The sequence below is a fragment of the Canis lupus genome, chromosome 3, assembly GCF_048164855.1.
Source record: "Canis lupus baileyi chromosome 3, mCanLup2.hap1, whole genome shotgun sequence".
Lineage (NCBI taxonomy): Eukaryota > Metazoa > Chordata > Mammalia > Carnivora > Canidae > Canis > Canis lupus.
Window position 1 is genome coordinate 62,851,382 of NC_132840.1, and position 20,453 is coordinate 62,871,834.

Here is a 20,453-nt window from a genome sequence, read left to right on the forward strand (position 1 = left end):
TCTGGTGGACAAGGGGCTGCAGGACAGCAAAATGAGAGGTTTATTTAGCATCTGGGAGAAGCTTAAAAAACAGCTTAAGTCCTCATTCCTTCTAACATCTTAACAGCTGTGCAGTTTCTTACAAATTATGTTTTATCGTTTCAAGAAATGCTGTTAACCTCGCAGTTTTAAAACTGAATGAACAAGGCCTCTTGGACAAATTGAAAAACAAATGGTGGTACGACAAAGGAGAATGTGGCAGCGGGGGAGGTGACTCCAAGGTCAGCCTCAATGTCACCAAAAGCGGGTAAACAGTATGTATAGTAATAGGTGCATCTGCTGGGAGATACAGTTTGGGCCTCCTGACACCACCAGAATTGCCAGTCTAGTCCCTTCAAAATGGAAGTATGCAATTACTGTCAAAGCAAAAATATTTGCAACTGTTACCAATCTGGGGATACACGAACCAACCTAATCATAATAGTCCCAGCACATCTCTCTCTGGCTTTGAAGAGCTTGTAGTTCTTGGGAAACAGTGGTCCCAAGAACCTTGCTGTCAAATGCGGGAAGGGACCGAGGTTTTTGAAAGAGCAATTTAGAGAAGTGAGGAGGGAGGACACTGAGGGTAAGTCTGTCTACTTTTGTTCACCAGTACATGGCTAGGATGTCCACAAAGTGCTTTTAAGTAACAACAATGACTTGGCTCCACCTGGACCTTTCTAGAATACCTTCCAGAAAGGCATTTCTCCACCCAGAACCCTCAGGCTTCCATTAAATATCAAGTTAAATAATAAATCAAAGATAGTCATGTGAACTACACATTTTTTGCCTTCCATAAATGAATCAAATCCCAAAATGATCATACTATAAAAAGAAGACCTGTTCAGCTCTATTCTCCCTACATCCATGTCCTATTTCCAGCTTCATAAGATAATGTGGGGTTTTTCTTTCTAAGCAGCTTCTAAAGGAAAAGTATACAATTAACGAAATAATCAACTCATGTCCCAGAACCCTTCTTCACTGTGTATGGACTTCAGGAAAACTCAGAGGTGGGAATATTCCAACTGAATTTTCTTTTCTTCCATACCTTTCAACTGGCATGAAAGAATATTGAAATTTTAAAAGTATGCACTCTTGTCTTTCTTTTAAAATCTAGAGAATTGCCTAAAACTGCTAGTCTTCAGTATCTTGAGTAGGCTAGAAATTCCCTCCCGTGGCCACCCACCCCACAGAACCGTGCCCTGTTCTTAGAGAGCACCCAATGGGATGGCGGCTAACCTCATTCTTTTCCAATGGCACTAACTTCCCCTCCTTCCCCATCTAGAGAGACGTTCAAGTGCAGCTCCTTTGTCTATGCCCATCTAATTACCAGAACCTAATGGAGGAAGAGGAGGATAAGCTTTGGCAAGGGAATATTCTAGCCAAGGAGAGGCCTGACAAAGGAGACACGGAATCACATGATCTCCCATCCCCTGGTCCTGGGAAAGTATCATTCTGGAGAGAAAGAGCACAGAGAGAGGAGAATCGTGGGGGTTCCTTTGGGAGGGTTCCCCTTCAAGACCCCTCTATTCAAGGCACCAGCCACATGTTTACTTAAGGAATATTAACTCTTTTTGTATGTTGGCTCCCTAACTTCCCTGGAATGTTCTGACAGTTTCCATAAAAACATAAGTAAAAAAATACATATTTATATGCAGAGAAAATTTAAAGTTATGCCAATAATCTATTTTTCCATGTAAATTAGAAATATAAGAAAATATGATCTAATAGCACCAAAGAAAAGCAAAGATTTTCTAGTCCATTAGAAAAATTTTGCTCACAAATGTTTATTTTTATCTCCTATAGAAGTATAACACTGCTTAACAAATAAAACTTTCCACAAAAATGAATAACAAAGTCCTATTTTAGTGTGCATTAAAAAGTCTTTCCAGAGAAACAAGCAGAAACCTGCACATAATGGAAAAATTGATTTAACAAAAGTCACTTTAGTCTATTTAAATAATGGGTGGGACAGCTTTGTTGGATTTTAATCTGTTTTATCCCACAGATTGTTTGGTACACAACGGACACTAAATAAATATTTGTTGTCAAAAAATATATGTAAATCTAACCTTGTAGTTCTCAAAAGTCAAACTGTTGCTCCCACAGGTCTGCAGTAACCTACTTTCACCAAACATGAACTGCAAAGTGATATTCTAAAACGTTACTTCAAATCTTAATGAAATGTTATAAAAGCTAATGTAAAACACTTCCCCCAAATGATATCACAATATGTTCTATTTTCCCTTGAAAATTTTGTTTCCATACTAAAAAAACATTCCTGTAGGTTGTATATTGATGGACTACTTATCTCCAAGTGAATAGGTGTTTACCATCTAAATGTTAATAATGCCCGACTCTGAGTTTATAATAAAAGGCAGTATTTTAAATGTCCTGACCTAACTTAGGTCAAAGTAAAGCACCAGGAGGCAGTTGTTTTTTCATGTTTGTTTTGGGCCTTCTACAGGTGTCTGGTTTTCTTTTTAAAGTTCCCTCGCCCCTTCCATGTGGCCTGACCCTCCTCAGAAGAGGTAAAATAAGGAGGAGAAGGGATGCATTGGAGAATGAAGCTAGTTTTTAAGCCTTTGCTGAGTGTCAAGCCAAAGCAGAAGAGAAATCAAATGATGCCAATTCCCTGTAGGGGTGAATATGCACATCCAGAGGCCTGACCCAAGCATCCCGAAATCTAACGTGGTCTGATTTTCAATACAGACTCTTAGTGCAGGAAACTCAGTTTTCTAGTAGTGATTCATCTAATGAAGGAGAAAAATCGTGGAAAGCTCTGCCCCTCCCCCTAGGAATGTATTCCTCTGAGAGGACAAGTGGCCCCCCTGCCATTCACAGGATTATAACCACAGAGAACATCTCCAGCCTAATATTCGGCAGCGAATTATTAAACTTCTGCTTTCAGCAAGCCACACGCCAGTATCTGTGGGGGAAAAAGAAAACTTTTCTCACAAGGAGCTCATGATTTAGTATGCCTGATAACTGAACTAGATAGAGTCACTGTGGCAGCTTCCAGTCACACCCCATGGCTACAAAATAATTAGCATCCCCACTCAGCTGGTAGCCATTCCTAGAGCATGAAGTGCTGACCCCTGGGGCCCTCAACCAACCGGCTTCAGGCTGAAATATAAAAATTTAAGAAAATAAGAGAAAGGGTCCTGCATCTTAACAAAAATAATAAAGTAGAAAGGCATTATTTTGGGGGTGCAAATCCATTTGTTTTAAAATTTACTTAATAATGTTAATATTAGTGCAATGTGGTCTTTTATATGATCATAAGAAATTCATACTTATTCTTGTGACTGAAGTAATAGAAGTTTACTAATTGACAATGAATCAATTTAAAAATATTTTAATGTCTGAAACTCATTTTCCTCTTCGATGAATCCATTGATATGATTTTGGCTGAACCATACACAGAATTTTATGCCAGTTTTTAGCATTAGTTATTTAATCCTGGCTCTAGTTGGAAATTTCGGCAATGCCTGTAATCATTAATGGTCTATAAAATTATTTTTTTCTGCTTGTTTTATACCTTATTCTCCACTATGTGTATAAAAATAGGCACACTCATGGATGTAGCTATTCCTATAAAAATCATTTTGTAAATGTTATTACCAAATGATGTCTTCTTTAGGAACTATACTACATCACACAATACTCATCTTTACTTTGGCACTTTGAAGACTGTAGCCCATTCCTGACTTTAAAGTATGTTCTAAGTGGCCTCTTCCCCTTCAGCGTAGCCATAGAAACCAGTGCAAGAGCAAAGGGATTATTATCAAAAATGTGAATTCATAAGCAGAAAAAAAGTGGCAAACAAAAGCTGGCATCCCAATAATAAATGCCTTGTTCAGTGCCTGACATTCCAGCAGTTGACCATTAAAGTTGGGCTCATATCAGTACCTTTAATTCCAAATTCCATTCTGCTCACAGCCTCTAAACTCAAGCTTCTACAAGAAACTGGAAGGAAACTCTTTCATTTTCCTTCCCTTTCCAGCATCCCAATCAAGAAGTGCAGTGTAGGCTCATATAACACCTGTGCAGGTGTTAGCAAGGGGACCTCAAAACTCTTATAGTATCAGTTAAATGAAAAAGGTTGCTCTGGATTCAAAATAATTTAAAGGTAGCAGCCTTGCAGAGCACCCACTCTGAGTCAGATACCCTGGGAAATAGTGTCTTACAAAGATGAATGAGATTTGGCTTTGTTCCCAAGGAGTTCACAGCTCACCAACCACCTAGGGTGGGGTTTTGTAATAATTACTTCACGAATGGGGGTGTATGGAGACTAAAACCTAGACTGGGGCCAGATTTACCAAACACCCCGGTTTACCAAAATCTTCATCCTGCCCTGCCCCCAAACTCAGCGTTTAGTAGTAAAAGTGTTAAATCACGCTCATATTAGATTTTACACCAAGACACAATATAATTTTCTAGGAATGTGGCAAAAGCATATTATTTCTTAAATAAAACAATGAACCTTGTTAAGATGTTACAACATTGAAACAATTAAATCATATTCAGAAAACAGTGAAAAAGAAAAACCTCTTAGAAACTTTTTTCAGAACTCAGTACAATAGCAATGAAACAATTAAAAAAAAAAGAGATTTGGCTTAAATGTTAATCAAAAAACTCCATCAGAAACTCCATTTCCTGAGTCTTCCATTGATAATGTTTTTAATTGCACAAGCTATGAAATCAGACTATTCCACATCCTGATTCAGCTACTTCCTAGCTGTGTGACTAGATGCTTTAATCGCTCTGTTGCCTGGGTTTCCTCATTTGTAAAATGCAGGTGATCGTAGTATACAATCATGTAAAATGCCTGCGAGAGCTCCCAGTACTTCACATGGGTTCCGTCGGTGTTGGCTGGCATCATCGCCATCATCATTGCTGCAGGGCCTAGTTGTGCAGATAAGTTTATGGAATTAATCCCCTGACAATCAAGAAAATGTGCTCTGTGTCTCTCCAAATGCACTCAATATTTCCTAAAAGAAGTGAGGTGTTAGGAGCCAGAGCCAGACGAAATGATTGTGGCAGCCTTAGAAATGTCAGGAGAAAGTCAGTGAGTCTCTGAATGTTCATAAAAGCAGAAAGAAACAGAAACCAACCAAGCAGGGACACAGTAACAAGAGATGTCATGAGTTTTTGTTTCTCGTCCATCCTCTCGGACTTTTATCTTATACACACAGAGATGTTAACGTGGGAATGAAAACCAGGGGCTGTTCTTAGATTTCTCGGGACACTGAGATTGAGTGATTGACGGGCTTTTCGTCCGTGAGCTGCCTTACATGACGTTGAGGACTGAGGGACACAGAGATGATAGACGAGTGGGATTGCATAGGATGGGACTTTGTTCCGAGGAATCTTGGTGGCCTGAACCCGTGATGTATCTGCTGTAGCACCGTGGAGTACATTATAGTCACTTCCCTTTGTGTGCACAGGATCTTAATATGATAGGCTCAAGACAGAGAAAGTGGTATCATTTAGGTAAAATCTCACAACTCGGAAGGGAAGTGTCAACATGGGCTTACCCTTCCAGGACCCACATATCTGGGGACTTCCCTGTACCCTCCATACCACCTGCATCCCCCTCCTCCTTCATGTAGTCCCAGATAGGTGTGCTGAAGGAGCCAGTGTCATGATGAGCACCACAGATGGACTTGTAGAGCATAGAGGAAAATTCCACCAGCTGAGAAGGGGTGGGAGGGGGCGACAAAGGGGAGCTCGTGGATTTTTAAACGACTCCCGCAGTTGTGCTGCAAAAATTGTAAATTCTCCAGAAAGCCAACCCAGGCCAATAGTTTTGGATTCACAGTAATTGCATACATTTTATTTACAAGCCCTCCCGAGCAGTATGCGCCTGTTACCTAAAGCGATGGAGCAGGCCCCAGTCGTATGTCTGGTTCTACACCTGGGCCTACAGCACGAGACATAGCACCTACTGTGGCCTCTGCTCTGTCACTTTGCCATGCGATTCTAATGTAGTTTTACTTGAATAACATAAAATAACATATATAATGTTATTTATGTTATTTTCCACGTGAAGAACTCCTGTAAACCTTGCCGTTTTGAAACTCAGTGAGGCAGGCGTCTTAGACAAGCTGAAAAACAAGTGGTGGTACGATAAAGGTGAATGTGGACCCAAGGACTCTGGAAGCAAGGTCAGTCGTCGCAGTTCGGGACCTCCTCTTGTGTTCGCAGAGCATAGACGGGAGCGATTGTCAGGAGTGCACGGACCCAGTAACCTGCCCACCTTACAAGCTCATGCCTTTTCCATAAATGGCAGCCAGCTCCCCCACTGTTTATTTAAAACTTAGATTACCTGCAAAAAGTACATAAAATAATAAAGTTCCTTCTAAAGTTCCTTCTATTGTTCTCAAATTCACGTACCACTAATAAAAAGTAGTGCTTTTCTGCTTAGGGTTCTGTTTCGGAGGCAAAGGCCATGAAACCTATCATTTCAGGATCGGATGTATTCTCAAAGCAAGAAATGGGAAGTTGTTTACTAGTCAGCCAGAGGAAGAGTTTAAATTTCAATATATTGTATTTGGAGGGTCAGCCTTACGTCACTATGTTGCCAAACATTCCACTTTAGTTGAAGAGGCCCCATTGTGCGGACAGATGCACAGTGAACTCTCCAATTCAATCCTACCAAATACGATTTTAGTGCATCGTTTGTGAACAATATCCTCAAGTTATGATCTCGCATTCATGAATTCTTCTTAGGGTGATGCAGAGATCTATAGACCTAATTCCAATAAGTACAAATAAAAATAAAAGCTATGTTTCCATTCTAAAGGAAAAAAACTGTAACAATTTACCAGTGAATCTAATTACCTGCACAAATTAGTAAGATGTAATGAGTGTCTAAAAGCCATCATTTAGGATTCTTAAAAACTTTTGTTTATTTCAATCTCCTTTAAAAGAAAAAAATATTAGTTATTCTAAGACCTTAAACAAGTAAATGGTGTAAGTAGGAGAGCCTCTGTTAAGAAACAGACAATGTTGCTTGAACCCTCTTTAGGGCTTATCCTGCTGTTTAATCGGTTTTTTTCCTGCCTTTGAACCAGAGTGGAAATAGACAGTTTTGGCCGAATAATGAAATACTGATCTCAAATCCCTATGTCAAGCCAGAGAAGCATAAACACTTAATGAGCGATTATTTTAAAAATGAAGCAACCCTAAATTCTGGCCCAATCAGCTAATGTCATAGCTCAGTGAACATAGTACACTTGTACACAGTACATCTTTTGAATTAAATACTCTCCTAATAAAACTACTTAAGAGTCTGACTCACATTTTGCAAAAAAATAAAAAAATAAAAAAAAATACTGCTGGGAAGATGACGGCCACAGGGCATCCTGCAGGTAGTCTACCTTCTCACATAATGCTACATAATACACGTATTTCCAATTAATGAAAAAAAATTCTGAATTCTTGTTACAATTTTAGCATCTTCCAATCATTTGCTTGATTATTTCCAAATTTATTGTGAAATAATATGTATACTAAAGCTCTGGGGAATAATATGTCTAAACTATTAACTGATTAAGTATTTTAAGTGGGAATGAAATCTTATTTTTAAGTCAGTGAAAATAGTCATAAATTTGTTCACACAAAAATAATTTATGTCTCAATTAACCATGGTAATTTGTGTATTTTCTAAGTCATTTTTTAAAAGGTTACCTAAGTGTGATGCATATTTAATTATTCCTAAATAGTATATAATATGTAAAAGTGACGCTTCCCAGATTTCCCTTACACATGTGCCTGAAAGAACAAATAATGTGTACCCTAGCACATATTTACATGTATTTGGTAAAGCAACAGCGAAGAAAATGTGAAACTGTTAGCTAAAACAAAAACAAATGACTTATTTCCTTAAGTAGGAAACGTGAAGTGAGATTTATACAGGAGAAATTTCAAACATTAAAAGTCTTTATAATGGCAGGAAAGCCAAAAGACATCCCCTTCCCTTGTAATTGGGTATTTTAAATATGCCATTTTCAAACTTATTAATAACCCCACTTCTGCCACCCTGTGTAAATATATAAATGCTTGTATATGGCTAGGCATGGTGGTTTTCACTGCATATTTAATAATGATAAAACGTTACAAATTTTATTGAATGTAATTACAGTTTTATTGGTAATCATCATAATTTCACTTCTCCTGAGAGCTGTAAACTTTATGCTTAAATCCATAAACCTCCATCAGTGATTTATACATGTAAATAATTTCAGGTTAAAGTAGGCAATTGCTTTAATGAGATGTTTTGGATTTCGTGTGTTCTTTTGCCTTCTGGATGTGACATTTCCACAGTTAACTGAAATGTCTCTATCTCCCCCAGGACAAGACAAGCGCCTTGAGCCTGAGCAACGTAGCAGGCGTCTTCTACATTCTGGTTGGCGGCTTGGGCTTGGCAATGCTGGTGGCTTTGATAGAGTTCTGTTACAAGTCCAGGGCAGAGGCGAAGAGAATGAAGGTGGCAAAGAGTGCACAGACTTTTAACCCAACTTCCTCGCAGAATACCCAGAATTTAGCAACCTATAGAGAAGGTTACAACGTATATGGAACCGAAAGTATTAAAATTTAGGGGTAGGACTTAGGGTTACTACAGTGAGTGGGTGATGCATCCTGTAATTGCAGTGTCGTGACCTGTCTGTCCAGTGGTGATATTGCTTGCTTCTGATTAGAGCTTTTATATTTTTGAAAAATTCAGTGCAAAGTGATTCAGTTTTCTTTGGCTGCAGATGCACCGTTCGAAACTTTATGTTGCCAATAGATATCTGCATTGAAAGGGTCAGAAAGACAAAAACAGACCTCCAGGATTGCTCTGCAAAAAGATCTACACAGTATATCCTACCTGAAATTTGGGAGAAAATGGAAATTAGTTCTGGGTTTCCTTATACATGTACCAGGCCAATCTACTTGGAACAATCCAATTTTAGGAGAATTGCTAACAAAATAAGGATAAAACTGTTTCAAATGATTAAAGCTTAAACAGTTGCTTCTTTTGATATGATTGTGTATTTTCTGAGAAACAACTCCAAGCACATAGTAAGTGCTCAAAAATTTTTAGCTCCTATTTGTTTTACATTAACCATAATTCTATATTTTTAAGAGTGAAACACTGCTGTTTATTCATCTGACAGTACCTTGAGGCAGACCTTTAGGTAGGAGTGATCGTCAGAATATTGACGAATTAGAATTTGTCATATTAAATTCATATTTATTAGATGAATTTCAACTTTTACATTCACAGTGTCAGTAAGGCAGATATGCATTTTAGGCATGACAACAGTTTTTCCACCAAAGATGTCAGCAACGTATGGTGTTCTTTAGGAGGACACTGCAAAAGATAAAAATTGCAGTGAATTATTATGGCCTTGTTGTTTCATTTCAACTGTTTTTAAGTAAGCCAGAGCAACTTACATCCCCACTTACATCCTCTCATTGTGTCACAATAGAACATTGTAAATATTCGGTGAAATGTAGGAAATGGAGGCAATTTTTTTAAGAATCTAAGTGTCCACTACTTTTTTCCTCTACTGATAGAAAGTGGTTTTAAAATAAGATCTGAAAGCATTTGTTATTGCTCTTCCTAAAATCAGGTCTCAAGACTCACTTTTTAAAATTATATATAATAGTCAACTGAATAGGCTGCTCACTCTGATTACAATGATAAATGAGCCTTTGAACCCATAAGAGACACTCAGTGCTTGATGTCCCTGAGAGTCAAAAACCCAATATAATTTTCATAAGATGTATATCTGAGGTGATGCCAGGTAAATATGCTTGTTTTTGATACTTATTGATATAAAGATACTGAAATACTTTGTTAATATCTTAAAACAAAGAACAAAAGCCATTCCCTTTTACCAAGATCTAATTGCTTTTATCCATAATCTAGAAATTAATGGATGACTGAATGTAACTGTACACAGATAAGCCCCGAATGGTTCTTTCCCAATTTTGTGGAAAAGAATTAAAAACAAGACCCTCAGTTCACTCAGATCAGAATGTTTTGAGCATGTCTTCTGGTAGCAAAACAACAAACAAGGATAGTGTCAAGGTCTCTTGACCATTATTGAAATGCTGTTATCTTAATAATGATACAATTGAGGATTTTGCCAAACTGAGAAAAACAATACACGACAAGTTTTCAGAGTCAATTATTTAGATTTTATTCTAGAAAGAATTTTATGTCCAAAAAAAAAAAAAACACCTTGTTTTGATTTGGTTTGGTTTGGGTTTTTTTGTTTTGTTTTGTTTTGTTTTGTTTTTTGTTTTACCTGTCATTTCATTAAAACTTACTTTGCTGTGGCAAAGCAAAAGCATTGTAACCATCAACAAGGTCCAAGGGTAAGATTGCAAAGATACAGAAAAAGAATATTAGAAAATTCTAGAAAGAAACACTCATGGGTGTCAGTTCATGGCCTGGGAAACTGCTAAAGAGGTTTAAATTCCCAGGTTATATACAGACAGTTTACATGTAATAATGTTTGGGAGTCAGAACCTGGCATTGCATTACAATGTATCACACAAATTGCCTCTACAGTTGGGGTTAAACTTCTAAGATAATAAATCTCAAATAAAAAGAAAGCCTTCATATCCATGATTTTTAAAAAGACTTAACGGCATTCAGGGTAAATGAAATGATTTTCACCTAAGAAAATTTGACAGCTGTTATTATACTCTCATATGAAATGGCTTTGTTCTTTCAAAAACTCTGTTGGCCACAGTTACCCAAATTTTTGATAATCTAAACAATATTGTCCTAGAATCCCAAGAACAGAACCTGAAACCTTCAATATAGAGAATGTTTACTCTAAAAATGATTATCCCTCATGGGAACACAAAGTCAGAGCCTTTAGCCTCAACAATCTCAACAGACCCAGACCACAGGTAAATTTATAAGAAAGTTGATTTAAGCAGCAAGCTGAATAGATATGACATTTTATGTTAGAAGCAGGAGATATAAGTTTAAGAAATAATGCTAAGAATGAAGAATGCCCAGATTTAAAGAAAAACTAAGGATATGTTGAAGAATTATTAACTATTATGCTCAGTTATATTCACCTACAGAGAAGAAGAGGTTACTCGAGAGCACGTGGTTCCTGTTGGGGGTATTTCCCTTTCTCCATAAAGGCCATCAAGAAAAGAAAGGAAACAAAATAAATTTCATAGCAAAAGCCTTCTGAAAAAAAAAAACCCTAAAAAAATTAGAATGCTATCATTAATTGTATATCTTCTTCAAAAAAAAAAAAAAAGAAAGCAAAATTAAATCAGTAGTTTTTAAAAAAATTATTTTACTTAATATTAAATGTTGAAAGTAAATCTGAAGGAACAAATTCGAACTTTGGTCTTGGTTTGTTTTAATGATGAGTAGTTTCTATAGAAATTGTATCCTGACTTCTGATTTTTTTAGACCATTTGCTAAGGAAGCACTATGATAATAACCTTGGATTTGACCATAGATAAGTCATTAACTAGCAGTTTGACTTTAGCAGGGTATCTGATCTCTAAACCTTTATGTTATCCCATTTTCTACGCCCATCGCTGATTTCATTATTTAATATACAATTATGCTAATATTTAAGTTCCAGAGCAGAATAAATACAGGGATAGAATTCCTAAAGAATGAGGTAAAATTAAATTCACAGGAGAGAATTAAGATATATTAGGAGTTATTAGAAATAAATAAGCCATAACACTTTGGCAAGATCTAATTTGCCTTATTTTCTTGAGTTAACATTAAAATTCAGTTACTAGAAAAAAATATAAGGACAACGAATAAACAGTAATTAGATTTGCATAATAACACTGCCTGTTTCTCCCCTGTGTCATATTGTTATCCACTACTGACTTAATATGACAGACAACAGGAATTTAATGAGGATTTCAGAGACCTGACCCCGTAATGTCTCAGTCTGGGAAGGTCCCCAGCAGTGAGCACTGGTGAGGAATTGAAACGCACTCCCTTTCAGTGCAACCCCCTTTCAACACTTAGAGCTTCCTAAGATATGAATCAGCTTCCAGAGTAGGCATAGAATGAACTCTCTGTCACTAACTGTGCTGTTCTGGGTCATGTCTATACTGGTGTGAATGAATGAAGGTGTCTGTGGATAGCTCTGTGTTCCGAAGACAGGAAGCTCTGTCGTGAATAGTCTGTATCCATAGTTCATGTAGACAACTCATCACCATTTTGAGGATAGCAAATGAGCTGTAAAGATCTTTTCTAAAGATCAAGACGTTCAGCTAAAACCGTTGTCAAATTAGAGGAGATCCTAAGCTGGACCCCAAGGACTAGGTTGTAGAGGGCCACAAGTCGAAATGTGTCCCGCCCAGATTTGCCAAACAAGACCTAGTTTGACTATTGCAGAATTAGTTCTGGAACAGGCAAGATCACACACTTTAGACCAACTGATTCTCTGCTAGAGTTGAGCTTTCCTTTCCTGGAATGGGCAGTTTTCACACGACCCGGAGAATATTGGAAAAAAAAAAAAATGCAGATGTCTAATAATTGATATCTTGGTGTTTGTTGTGTCACGTTTTGTCAAAGAAACAGAAACATTGTAACAATGCACACTCTTTCTGTTTCCTTTCCATGCACCCAGCTGACCTTTTCTGAAGCCATAAGAAACAAAGCCAGATTATCCATCACTGGGAGTGTGGGTGAGAACGGCCGCGTGTTGACGCCCGACTGCCCCAAGGCTGTACACACGGGGACTGCGATTAGACAAAGTTCAGGATTGGCTGTCATTGCATCGGACCTACCATAAAAACCAAAAACATAATCGAGTGCCTTAATCAAACTGTGTTGGTGAGCGGCGGGAGCAAAGCCCAGGGCGCGCCGAGCGAGCAGGTGCCCTGGACCCGGCCTCCGGCCCGCGCGGGCAGCGCGTCCTGATCCTCCCGGTTCCGCAGCAGCAACGCGTGCATGAGCTCAGCTCGGAAACCCAAACTCAGATTTTATATCAGGAAAACTCACAATTTAGGTTTTTTCGGGGAGCGGGAGGGGGGAGCTGGGACGGGCGTATTAACAGCAACAAGTTTCACTCGAGTGGACTTAAAAACTAATCAGACTTGCGAGCGCATCAGACCGTGAAGTTCTTGCGCAGAAAGGCCTGTGTTCACCGCCAGGGATAGACTAGTTAGAGAAGTCCATGAACATGCTAACCTGCGTCTCCCAACACCCACATAGTCCGTGGGAGACTCTCCAGCCGAGAAAACACGTCTCGAAACTGTGATCAGAAAATAATCAAACACACATGTAAATCCTGTGAAAAAAAAAAAAAATTAAAGGAAGCATTTACACTTACTTTGGAGAAAACAAATACTGAAACATGCTTGCTTTTTAACCGACGTAAATTCAGTAGAGGACAACACAATTCTTTTTTCTAACCATCTTAGGGAACAGTACATTGCAATAATTGATATAAATGCCATCACTGTAATAAACTTTAGAGACTTTTTTTTATAAAAGCCGTTGGTCATCTCCTTGTTGCCGTAACCTCCACTCTGTCACATGAGTCGGTGTCCCACAGATTGCATTTGTCTCACTACCCAGAACACACACAAAACGAAGACAACGTTACCGTAAAACCATCAGTCTGCGACGTAGATTCAAAAGAGACTATAGGTCACTCATGTTATCGATATTATTTATAATCTTGTTCTGTGTACAAAATTGTGGTTTTTGTACCCACCAAAAAGAATAAAACAACGGACATTCTTACACTATCTGCAGAGCTTAACGTTCTTTTCTTATCATTATAAAGGTTATTTGAGAAAATATGAGACTGCAGAAGGGATCGTTAGAAGTCAAGTGTGGGTCTTGTTGGAACATGGAACTAGCTCTTGTTATTTCTGCATAGAGAGCTACCCTCTTTGACAGATGTTTACCTTGGGAGCCGGTGAAATTGTCGCAGCTGGAGTGTTTGAGTTGGAGAGCCATCCGTTGTCCTAACAGCAACATACCCCGTAATCGTGTGTCGAAATTTTACTTGACTGTATTTTGCTGCAACAAGTAATGTGTCTCTTGGGCTTCTCCCCCTCCCTCTTCCCCTTGTTCCATTTAAATCACTTGAAGGCACTAATAGTTTGTGGTAGACAAAAAAAGTGAAGAATTTGTCCTTGTTTCTTCAACTGGAAAGGGTGAAGAAAATTATACCCATCTGTATTTCCTAAAACCACCTTATGTTGTGTACAGATTCAATGAACATGGTTTCAGAGAAGGTCTGGATCATCTGAAATAATAATGAAGCACTAGAGCATACAGCGAAACATCCCACGAGGCGGAAATCTTGGCAGAAAGCACAAGGGAGGAGGACTGCGGAGGGTGGCCCGAGGGAAGCTCTGTCCCAGGCGGAGCAGGGGTGGAGAGCCTCGGGGGAGCAGGGCTCCGAGGCTGGGGGCCCTACAAGGTTCCGGGACGAGCTGCCAGCCAGGCTGGAGCGACACCGGCTGTGGCATCGCGGGGCGAGGTGGGGGGAGCCAGCGCGGGGGGATGAAGCCCGCCTGCTTGCACCTCCAGACTTGCGGCCGCTCGCTCTGTGCGCTGCAGTGAGTGCGCCTGGACAGGTGCAGGTGTGCGGTCATGCTCCCGCTCGGTTCCCTCAGGAAAAGTCCCAAGCTCTGAAGCAGAGCAGACACATCCCCTGTGACCTGGTCTCTACTCCTACTCATCTGTCCCATGACTCCTCTCACCTGACCCTCCCTTTCCCCCACCCACCAGCCCCTAAACCTCTAAAGCAGCACACAGGACACTGCATTGACTATTTCCTTGGGCCATCACTTTCTGTGTCTCTTTCCCCGACTAACTTCAGTCCCAAATTGAGTTTACCCACCCTGGGAAGATGTGCGTGAGGCCCAGCCCACTGCCTCCAGGACTGGGTTAGGTGCCCTACATGTTTTCCCCCCATCACAGCACTTGCCATCCTGCATTGTACTTGCCTGTGTACTTGTCTGTATAACTTCTAGACTGTAAGCTCCTTGAGGGCAGGGACTGTGTCTCTCTTGTTCACACTTGTATCCCCAGCACCCAGCACAGTGCCTGGCATTATTGTAGGTGCTTAATAAATATTTGTTGAATGAATGAATGAACTGAATTGAATTAATTTAACTAAGTGGAAGGAGAAAGTATCTTTCTTCACTAATAGTCCCTAGAGTACGTGTTAAGTAAATAGCAAGTCAAAAGAAAGGCTGGGAGCACCCCGGTGGCTCAGTCGATTGGGCACCTGACTCTTGATTACAGCTCAGATCGTGATGTCGGAGTTGTGAGATCAAGCCCTGCGTTGGGCTCTGTCTTGGGTGGCGGGTCTGCTTGAGATTCTCTCCCTCCCTCTCCGTCCACCACCACTCCTACACACACACACACACACACACACAGAGAAAAGAAAAAAGAAGATTGAAGGTTGGCTGAGTTGATGATGTTGTCCATCTCACTAGAAGGAGGAGATGATATTTCATATCATTCTACCTAGCTGGGGCATCATTTTTTAGCTAGAAATTGTCAGAAGGTAATTAGATAACCTGAACCAGGGATCTGGTTTGGCTTGGTTTTTACCCATTCTTCTAAAGATATCTTTCATTTAACTCAGAACGGATAAGTGATGTGAAGTTAAAAAGTTCTATTTCTTATAGTTTAACTCCCTTTTGTGTTTTTTTTTCCCTTTTGTGTTTTCTTTCCATATTAGTAATAGTACTATATAGTTAAATTTCCATATTTCTCATGGAATAAATTTGCCAAAACCAAATTTGAAATCTGCCATCAGTAAAGGGATACCTTACCTGGGCTCCAATCTGAGTAAATGCTATAAACCTAGGTTATGTGATTTTAAAACATTTATGCTTAAATTAAGTTAAAAACATTTTAAGTTAAAACATTTAGTTCCATAAAGAACTCAATTATAAAACAAGCAAGACCACCATCTAGTGCAGAATTTCCTGAATATATCAGGCAAAACCAATTTTGAAGTTACATCAGCTGGTTAAATGTATACAATGACCACATTTGAAGGCTATAAAGGACCCTCGGGAGAACCACTTTGCTACACTCTATTCAGTAGCTACTAATTAAAAATGCCAGCGCCCCCCCCCCCCATCCTATTCCAACACTAGCTTCATGCTTGTTCCAGGCTGCTCCCTGCTCTCCCCACCTGCTGACTATCAACTCATTCATCCATTTCCCTAAGGTGTAGCACACAGAAGGTTAAAATATATATTTGTCAATTCATAAAAACAACTTTATATATTACAGCAGTATTAGTGAAAAAAAGTGCTCTACTAATTTTCCCAGAAAACCGAATATCCCAATTTGCAACACCAATGAGGTGCAAACATAAATAAGAATTAAATGATAGTGACATCAGGGGGGTTTCTGAAAAGACAAATTGGAATCAAGCGGACTCATTTGTGTTATTCATATGAGGCTGTGTGAAAGGTGTGCCTTCTCAAGCACACTCATAAACAGGTTTTAGTTTCAGGTGGTCCAGCAGGCTAGCATGCTTAGCATTTGTCAGACCCAATGCACATGTGACAGGTGGTATGCTTACATATTTCCTAACTAGGTAGTACCAGTAGTCTTGTCAAAAAAGAACTTCCTTCCCTAAGAAAAGATATTGATAAATGAGGAAGAGTGAAAGATGAAATTTGGAAATTGTATCTCAAAAACCAACAGAGAACTAAATTATTTCCCTATTTCCCATGAAACAGAGTAACCTCTTTATCTTGCTTTGATTTTATATTCTTTGGAGGAAGAGGTGGGTAGAGGAATTAGGGAAAATAAAAGATAAGCCAAAGGAGACATTAAGAAACAGAAAGCTGGGCACAGGTTGGTAGTTCAGGTCTGGGTGGCCGAAAGAACTTCAGGAAAACTGGGCTTTTCACAAATGGTTTTCCATTGTTAGGTGCGTCATGAATGTCAGATATATTCCCCTTCCATGACCTGCTTACAAATTTTCCTACAAGCTACAGGCTGGTATTTGTGGTTGGATTAGAGGAAGTCAAGGAAAAAATTCTAAGTCCCATATTTGGGTTGATGCGAGGCCAGAAATAACCCTAATAATATATTTCCTTCCAACAGAAATGGGCAGAAATTTATATTGGATTTGTCCTTCCACTGCCAAGAGTGGAGTCTCGTTCAGTTTTTCCTGGAGCAGGAGAAGATGGCAGGTGTGAGAGGACCTCTATGATACAATCATACATAAATATTCTATTAAATTATAATGCCTAAATCATGGCTTCAATGATGGGGGTGACTTAGGAGATTTGTAATCCTGGAATCCTGAACAACGGAAGCCTGCTCAAGTAGGTTATGATGATTTGCTCCTCCATGTCTTTTCATTGGACCAAAACTTCTAAAGTACCTATTCATTTAGCAATGGCTGAAAACTGTGTAGAGACTTATTTCTCAAGCAGAGTAGGTCTATAGAAGTGGCGATCAGAGTTTCAACATATGATTGAATGAACTGATTGGCTAAATGAATTACGGACTGCTGAAGACCCTCAAAAGAAATTGCCTACACAGAAACTGGTGTCAGCTCCTCGGAGCGAGTTCCCCAGCGTAAATGTGAATGGTCTCAACATGTTGTAACAAAGAAGGGTTGTAGAATAATTTAGGTCAGAGTGGCTTCTCTTAATCCTTCAGTCACTTAAAATTGGTGCTCTCCAGATGTCTAAAAAGTTGAATTTGAAGAGTTCCAACTGCCCAAGACTTCCCAGAGCCATGCTTCCCACTGGTATCCTGTCTGTAAATCTAAGCGTAATTAGAGTCTGGTGGGCACTAATCTTCCGAGACCGCCAGCAGAGCAGGTGACTTCTGGATCCTGGGGCCTCAGACCTGCACAGTAACTCTGAGGCTTGGCCCACTTGGCCTCCATCCACAGCATCCTTGGTCACAGCCTCACAGGGAGATCATCCCCACAATCTCTCTCTCATCCCACATTCTCCCTTAATATACTCCTGCGCTTCTCATCCTTCTCCATGTTCATCTTCCCACTGCCTCCCTCTCTCCCTGACCTTGACATCCTTCTCCCTGATGCCCTGGGTACAAAGTAAGGAAACTCCCAGCACCCTCGAGCTGTCCCCCAGTGCCCTGTCCAATGCCCTGATGTCAGCCCTCCGCATACCACAATCTTGGAGGGAAAAGTCATGGCCATCATGACAGTCACACCTCTGCATGCGCTCAGGCATAAACACTCCTCCCCTTGAGGTGTAGGTCATCCACCATGCTGTCAGATGGACACCTGCTTGTCCACTGTGTCTGCTGAACGCTCTGCCACTGCCCCATGTCCATCAGCAATTGTGGCATTTAGCTCATTTTTCCACTGCACCCCAAGTCTTAGGATCATCTTGAGCGACTTCAAAGCCAGTGGAAGCACTTCATTTAAGCCCTAGCCCTGCAGCTCCCTGACCTCCCATTGGTCTTGGCCTGTGTGATTAAAGTCACCTACCCCTGTAGACATGTAGCTGATCTTAGGATCATTCATCTGCTCATCTTCCACCAGATGATGACTAATTTCCCTCCCTTTCAAACCCTGGTCACTGCAAAGAGAGACCTTTCACCCCATATTTAACTCCTCTATTTGGCTCCATCACTTCGTCAAAATGTCCATCCCAAGGTCACCAATAAAAATCATGTGGCCGTGTTACTTGAACATTTTCAATAGGGAACTAAACCAACTATTTTATGTTCCCCATTTTCTCCAACCAAATACTGGTATCACCCAGGGTTATAAACTCTGCCTCTGTCTCGTCTCGTAGCACACATTCCACCTGGTTGATCTTACCACCACCAAGAGGTCTACAATAACCCATGTACTGTTAACTCAGAAATCCCTACTACTTTTCACTCCAGTCCCACCTGTCCAATCTCATACAGGTTATTTCTTTTTGACATCTCAGCTGAAATACATCCAATTCCTCATCTTCTACTCTGCATTCCTACCTCCTCTTAAGTTCCATGTCTCAGTGAGGGGCACTACCATTTACCTAATCTCACAAATTAAAGCATGAGTGTCCTTCTAGAACTCCCTTTCTTCATATTCTCACATCCAGTCAATCAACAGCTTCAATTTCTTGTGTCTCCTAAATATCTTCTTACTGCATCCCGCACTCTTCATCTATACTATGACCGCCCTTTCAGAGACTCATGATTTCTCTAGTTCCTACTCTCTGATAAGTTCCCTTTCTTCTCATCTCCCTGGTTTCTCCTTAGAGTTCATTCTTCACAAGCCTGCGAGGGTGGTTTTCCTAAACCACCTATGACCCTGTCACCTTTCTGACTGAAATAACTCATGGTGTGTTATATGTCACAGTATCTCCAGTAGCTCCTCTCACTTTCCACCCCGATTACACCAAATAACTACTCACAGCTACGGTTTTCTCAGCGCTTCTTATTCTTTCCCTTCTAGTTAGCTGATGATTACCTCTCCCTGCAATGCCCCTGCTTCAGACACGGGTCCTTGCTATAACCAACGGAGCCCACCCAGCTCAGTTAAGCAGCACGTGAACTCATTAATAAATATGGTATATATAGTTCACAGAATCTCTGGGGAAGACAGCATCTGGCTGAAGGCAAAGCAGGCAAGAACAACACGAAAATGACATCACTGATCTGCCCCCAAGCCAGGTCCAACCTCCAGTGGACACATATACAAGAGCAGGGATGCTGAGCAAGGAACGTCTGTGTGTACCACCTCTGACTGTGGGGTGCCAGATGCTCTCTTTCCTTCTCAGGAACTGGGCTGCACCCTTGGCCTCTTTCACATCGAACCTCAGGCAGGAGTATCTGGCTCATGGTGCTCGGTTGCCTGTGATCTAACAGCCAGGGAGACACAGAAACCAAGCATTGGCTTCTACCTTAGGGAAGCAGAATTGGAAAAATAAATATAGGAAGATAGTCCCCAGAAGCTGAATGGGCTCACAACATGGTATATCTCACCTGTTTTTTGATTTCTAATGTCTACTCATCCATCAAGAAGGGTTCTGGAAATCATCTGGGGTACAATCCCTCATTCGCCATGTGTGAAGATAACTCATTTTCATTTCCGTGTCTTGTGTAGCCTTCTACCACTGTTCCACGACTATTTTTATAAATGTCTCTGCTTGATCTCTCCAGACTCACGGATTATGTTGACAACAATGATTAGTGCCAAGAACAAATTTTGAGCTATGGAGCCAGACAAAAGTAGATGTAAGTCCTTGATTCAGTACTTACTCTTTGGCCTCTAGAAAAAGACTGTTGTTTCATATGTAAAATGGGAACAGGAATACCTAGCATTTGATGTTTCTGTGAAGTTGAAAATGAATGTTTATAGATTACTTATCACAGTACCAGAGCTCATTAAGAGCCCTGTAAACAAAACTACATGTATTTCATCTCTGCAGCCTTGGGCATCTGCTTCTGCCTAGGAAATAGA

At 40.1% G+C, this 20,453-nt stretch overlaps 1 protein-coding gene across 13 annotated transcripts in view; it reads left to right on the forward strand.

Moving 5' to 3' along the window:
* Positions 1-13,773, forward strand: part of GRIA4 (glutamate ionotropic receptor AMPA type subunit 4) — a 377,193-nt gene extending 363,420 nt beyond the window's left edge. For 3 of the 13 annotated variants that reach the window (XM_072821787.1, XM_072821784.1, XM_072821786.1), the window contains 3 exons: positions 146-260; positions 8,378-8,512; positions 12,648-13,773. In XM_072821787.1, the coding sequence (XP_072677888.1) occupies positions 146-260; positions 8,378-8,512; positions 12,648-12,812 (415 nt within the window). In that variant the 3' untranslated portion in view covers positions 12,813-13,773. Of the gene's footprint in view, positions 1-145; positions 265-6,073; positions 6,189-8,377; positions 8,626-12,647 lie in introns of those variants that run through there. The other 10 variants (XM_072821790.1, XM_072821788.1, XM_072821789.1 and 7 more) reach the window with 10 other exon arrangements.
* The last annotated feature ends 6,680 nt before the right edge of the window (positions 13,774-20,453 follow it).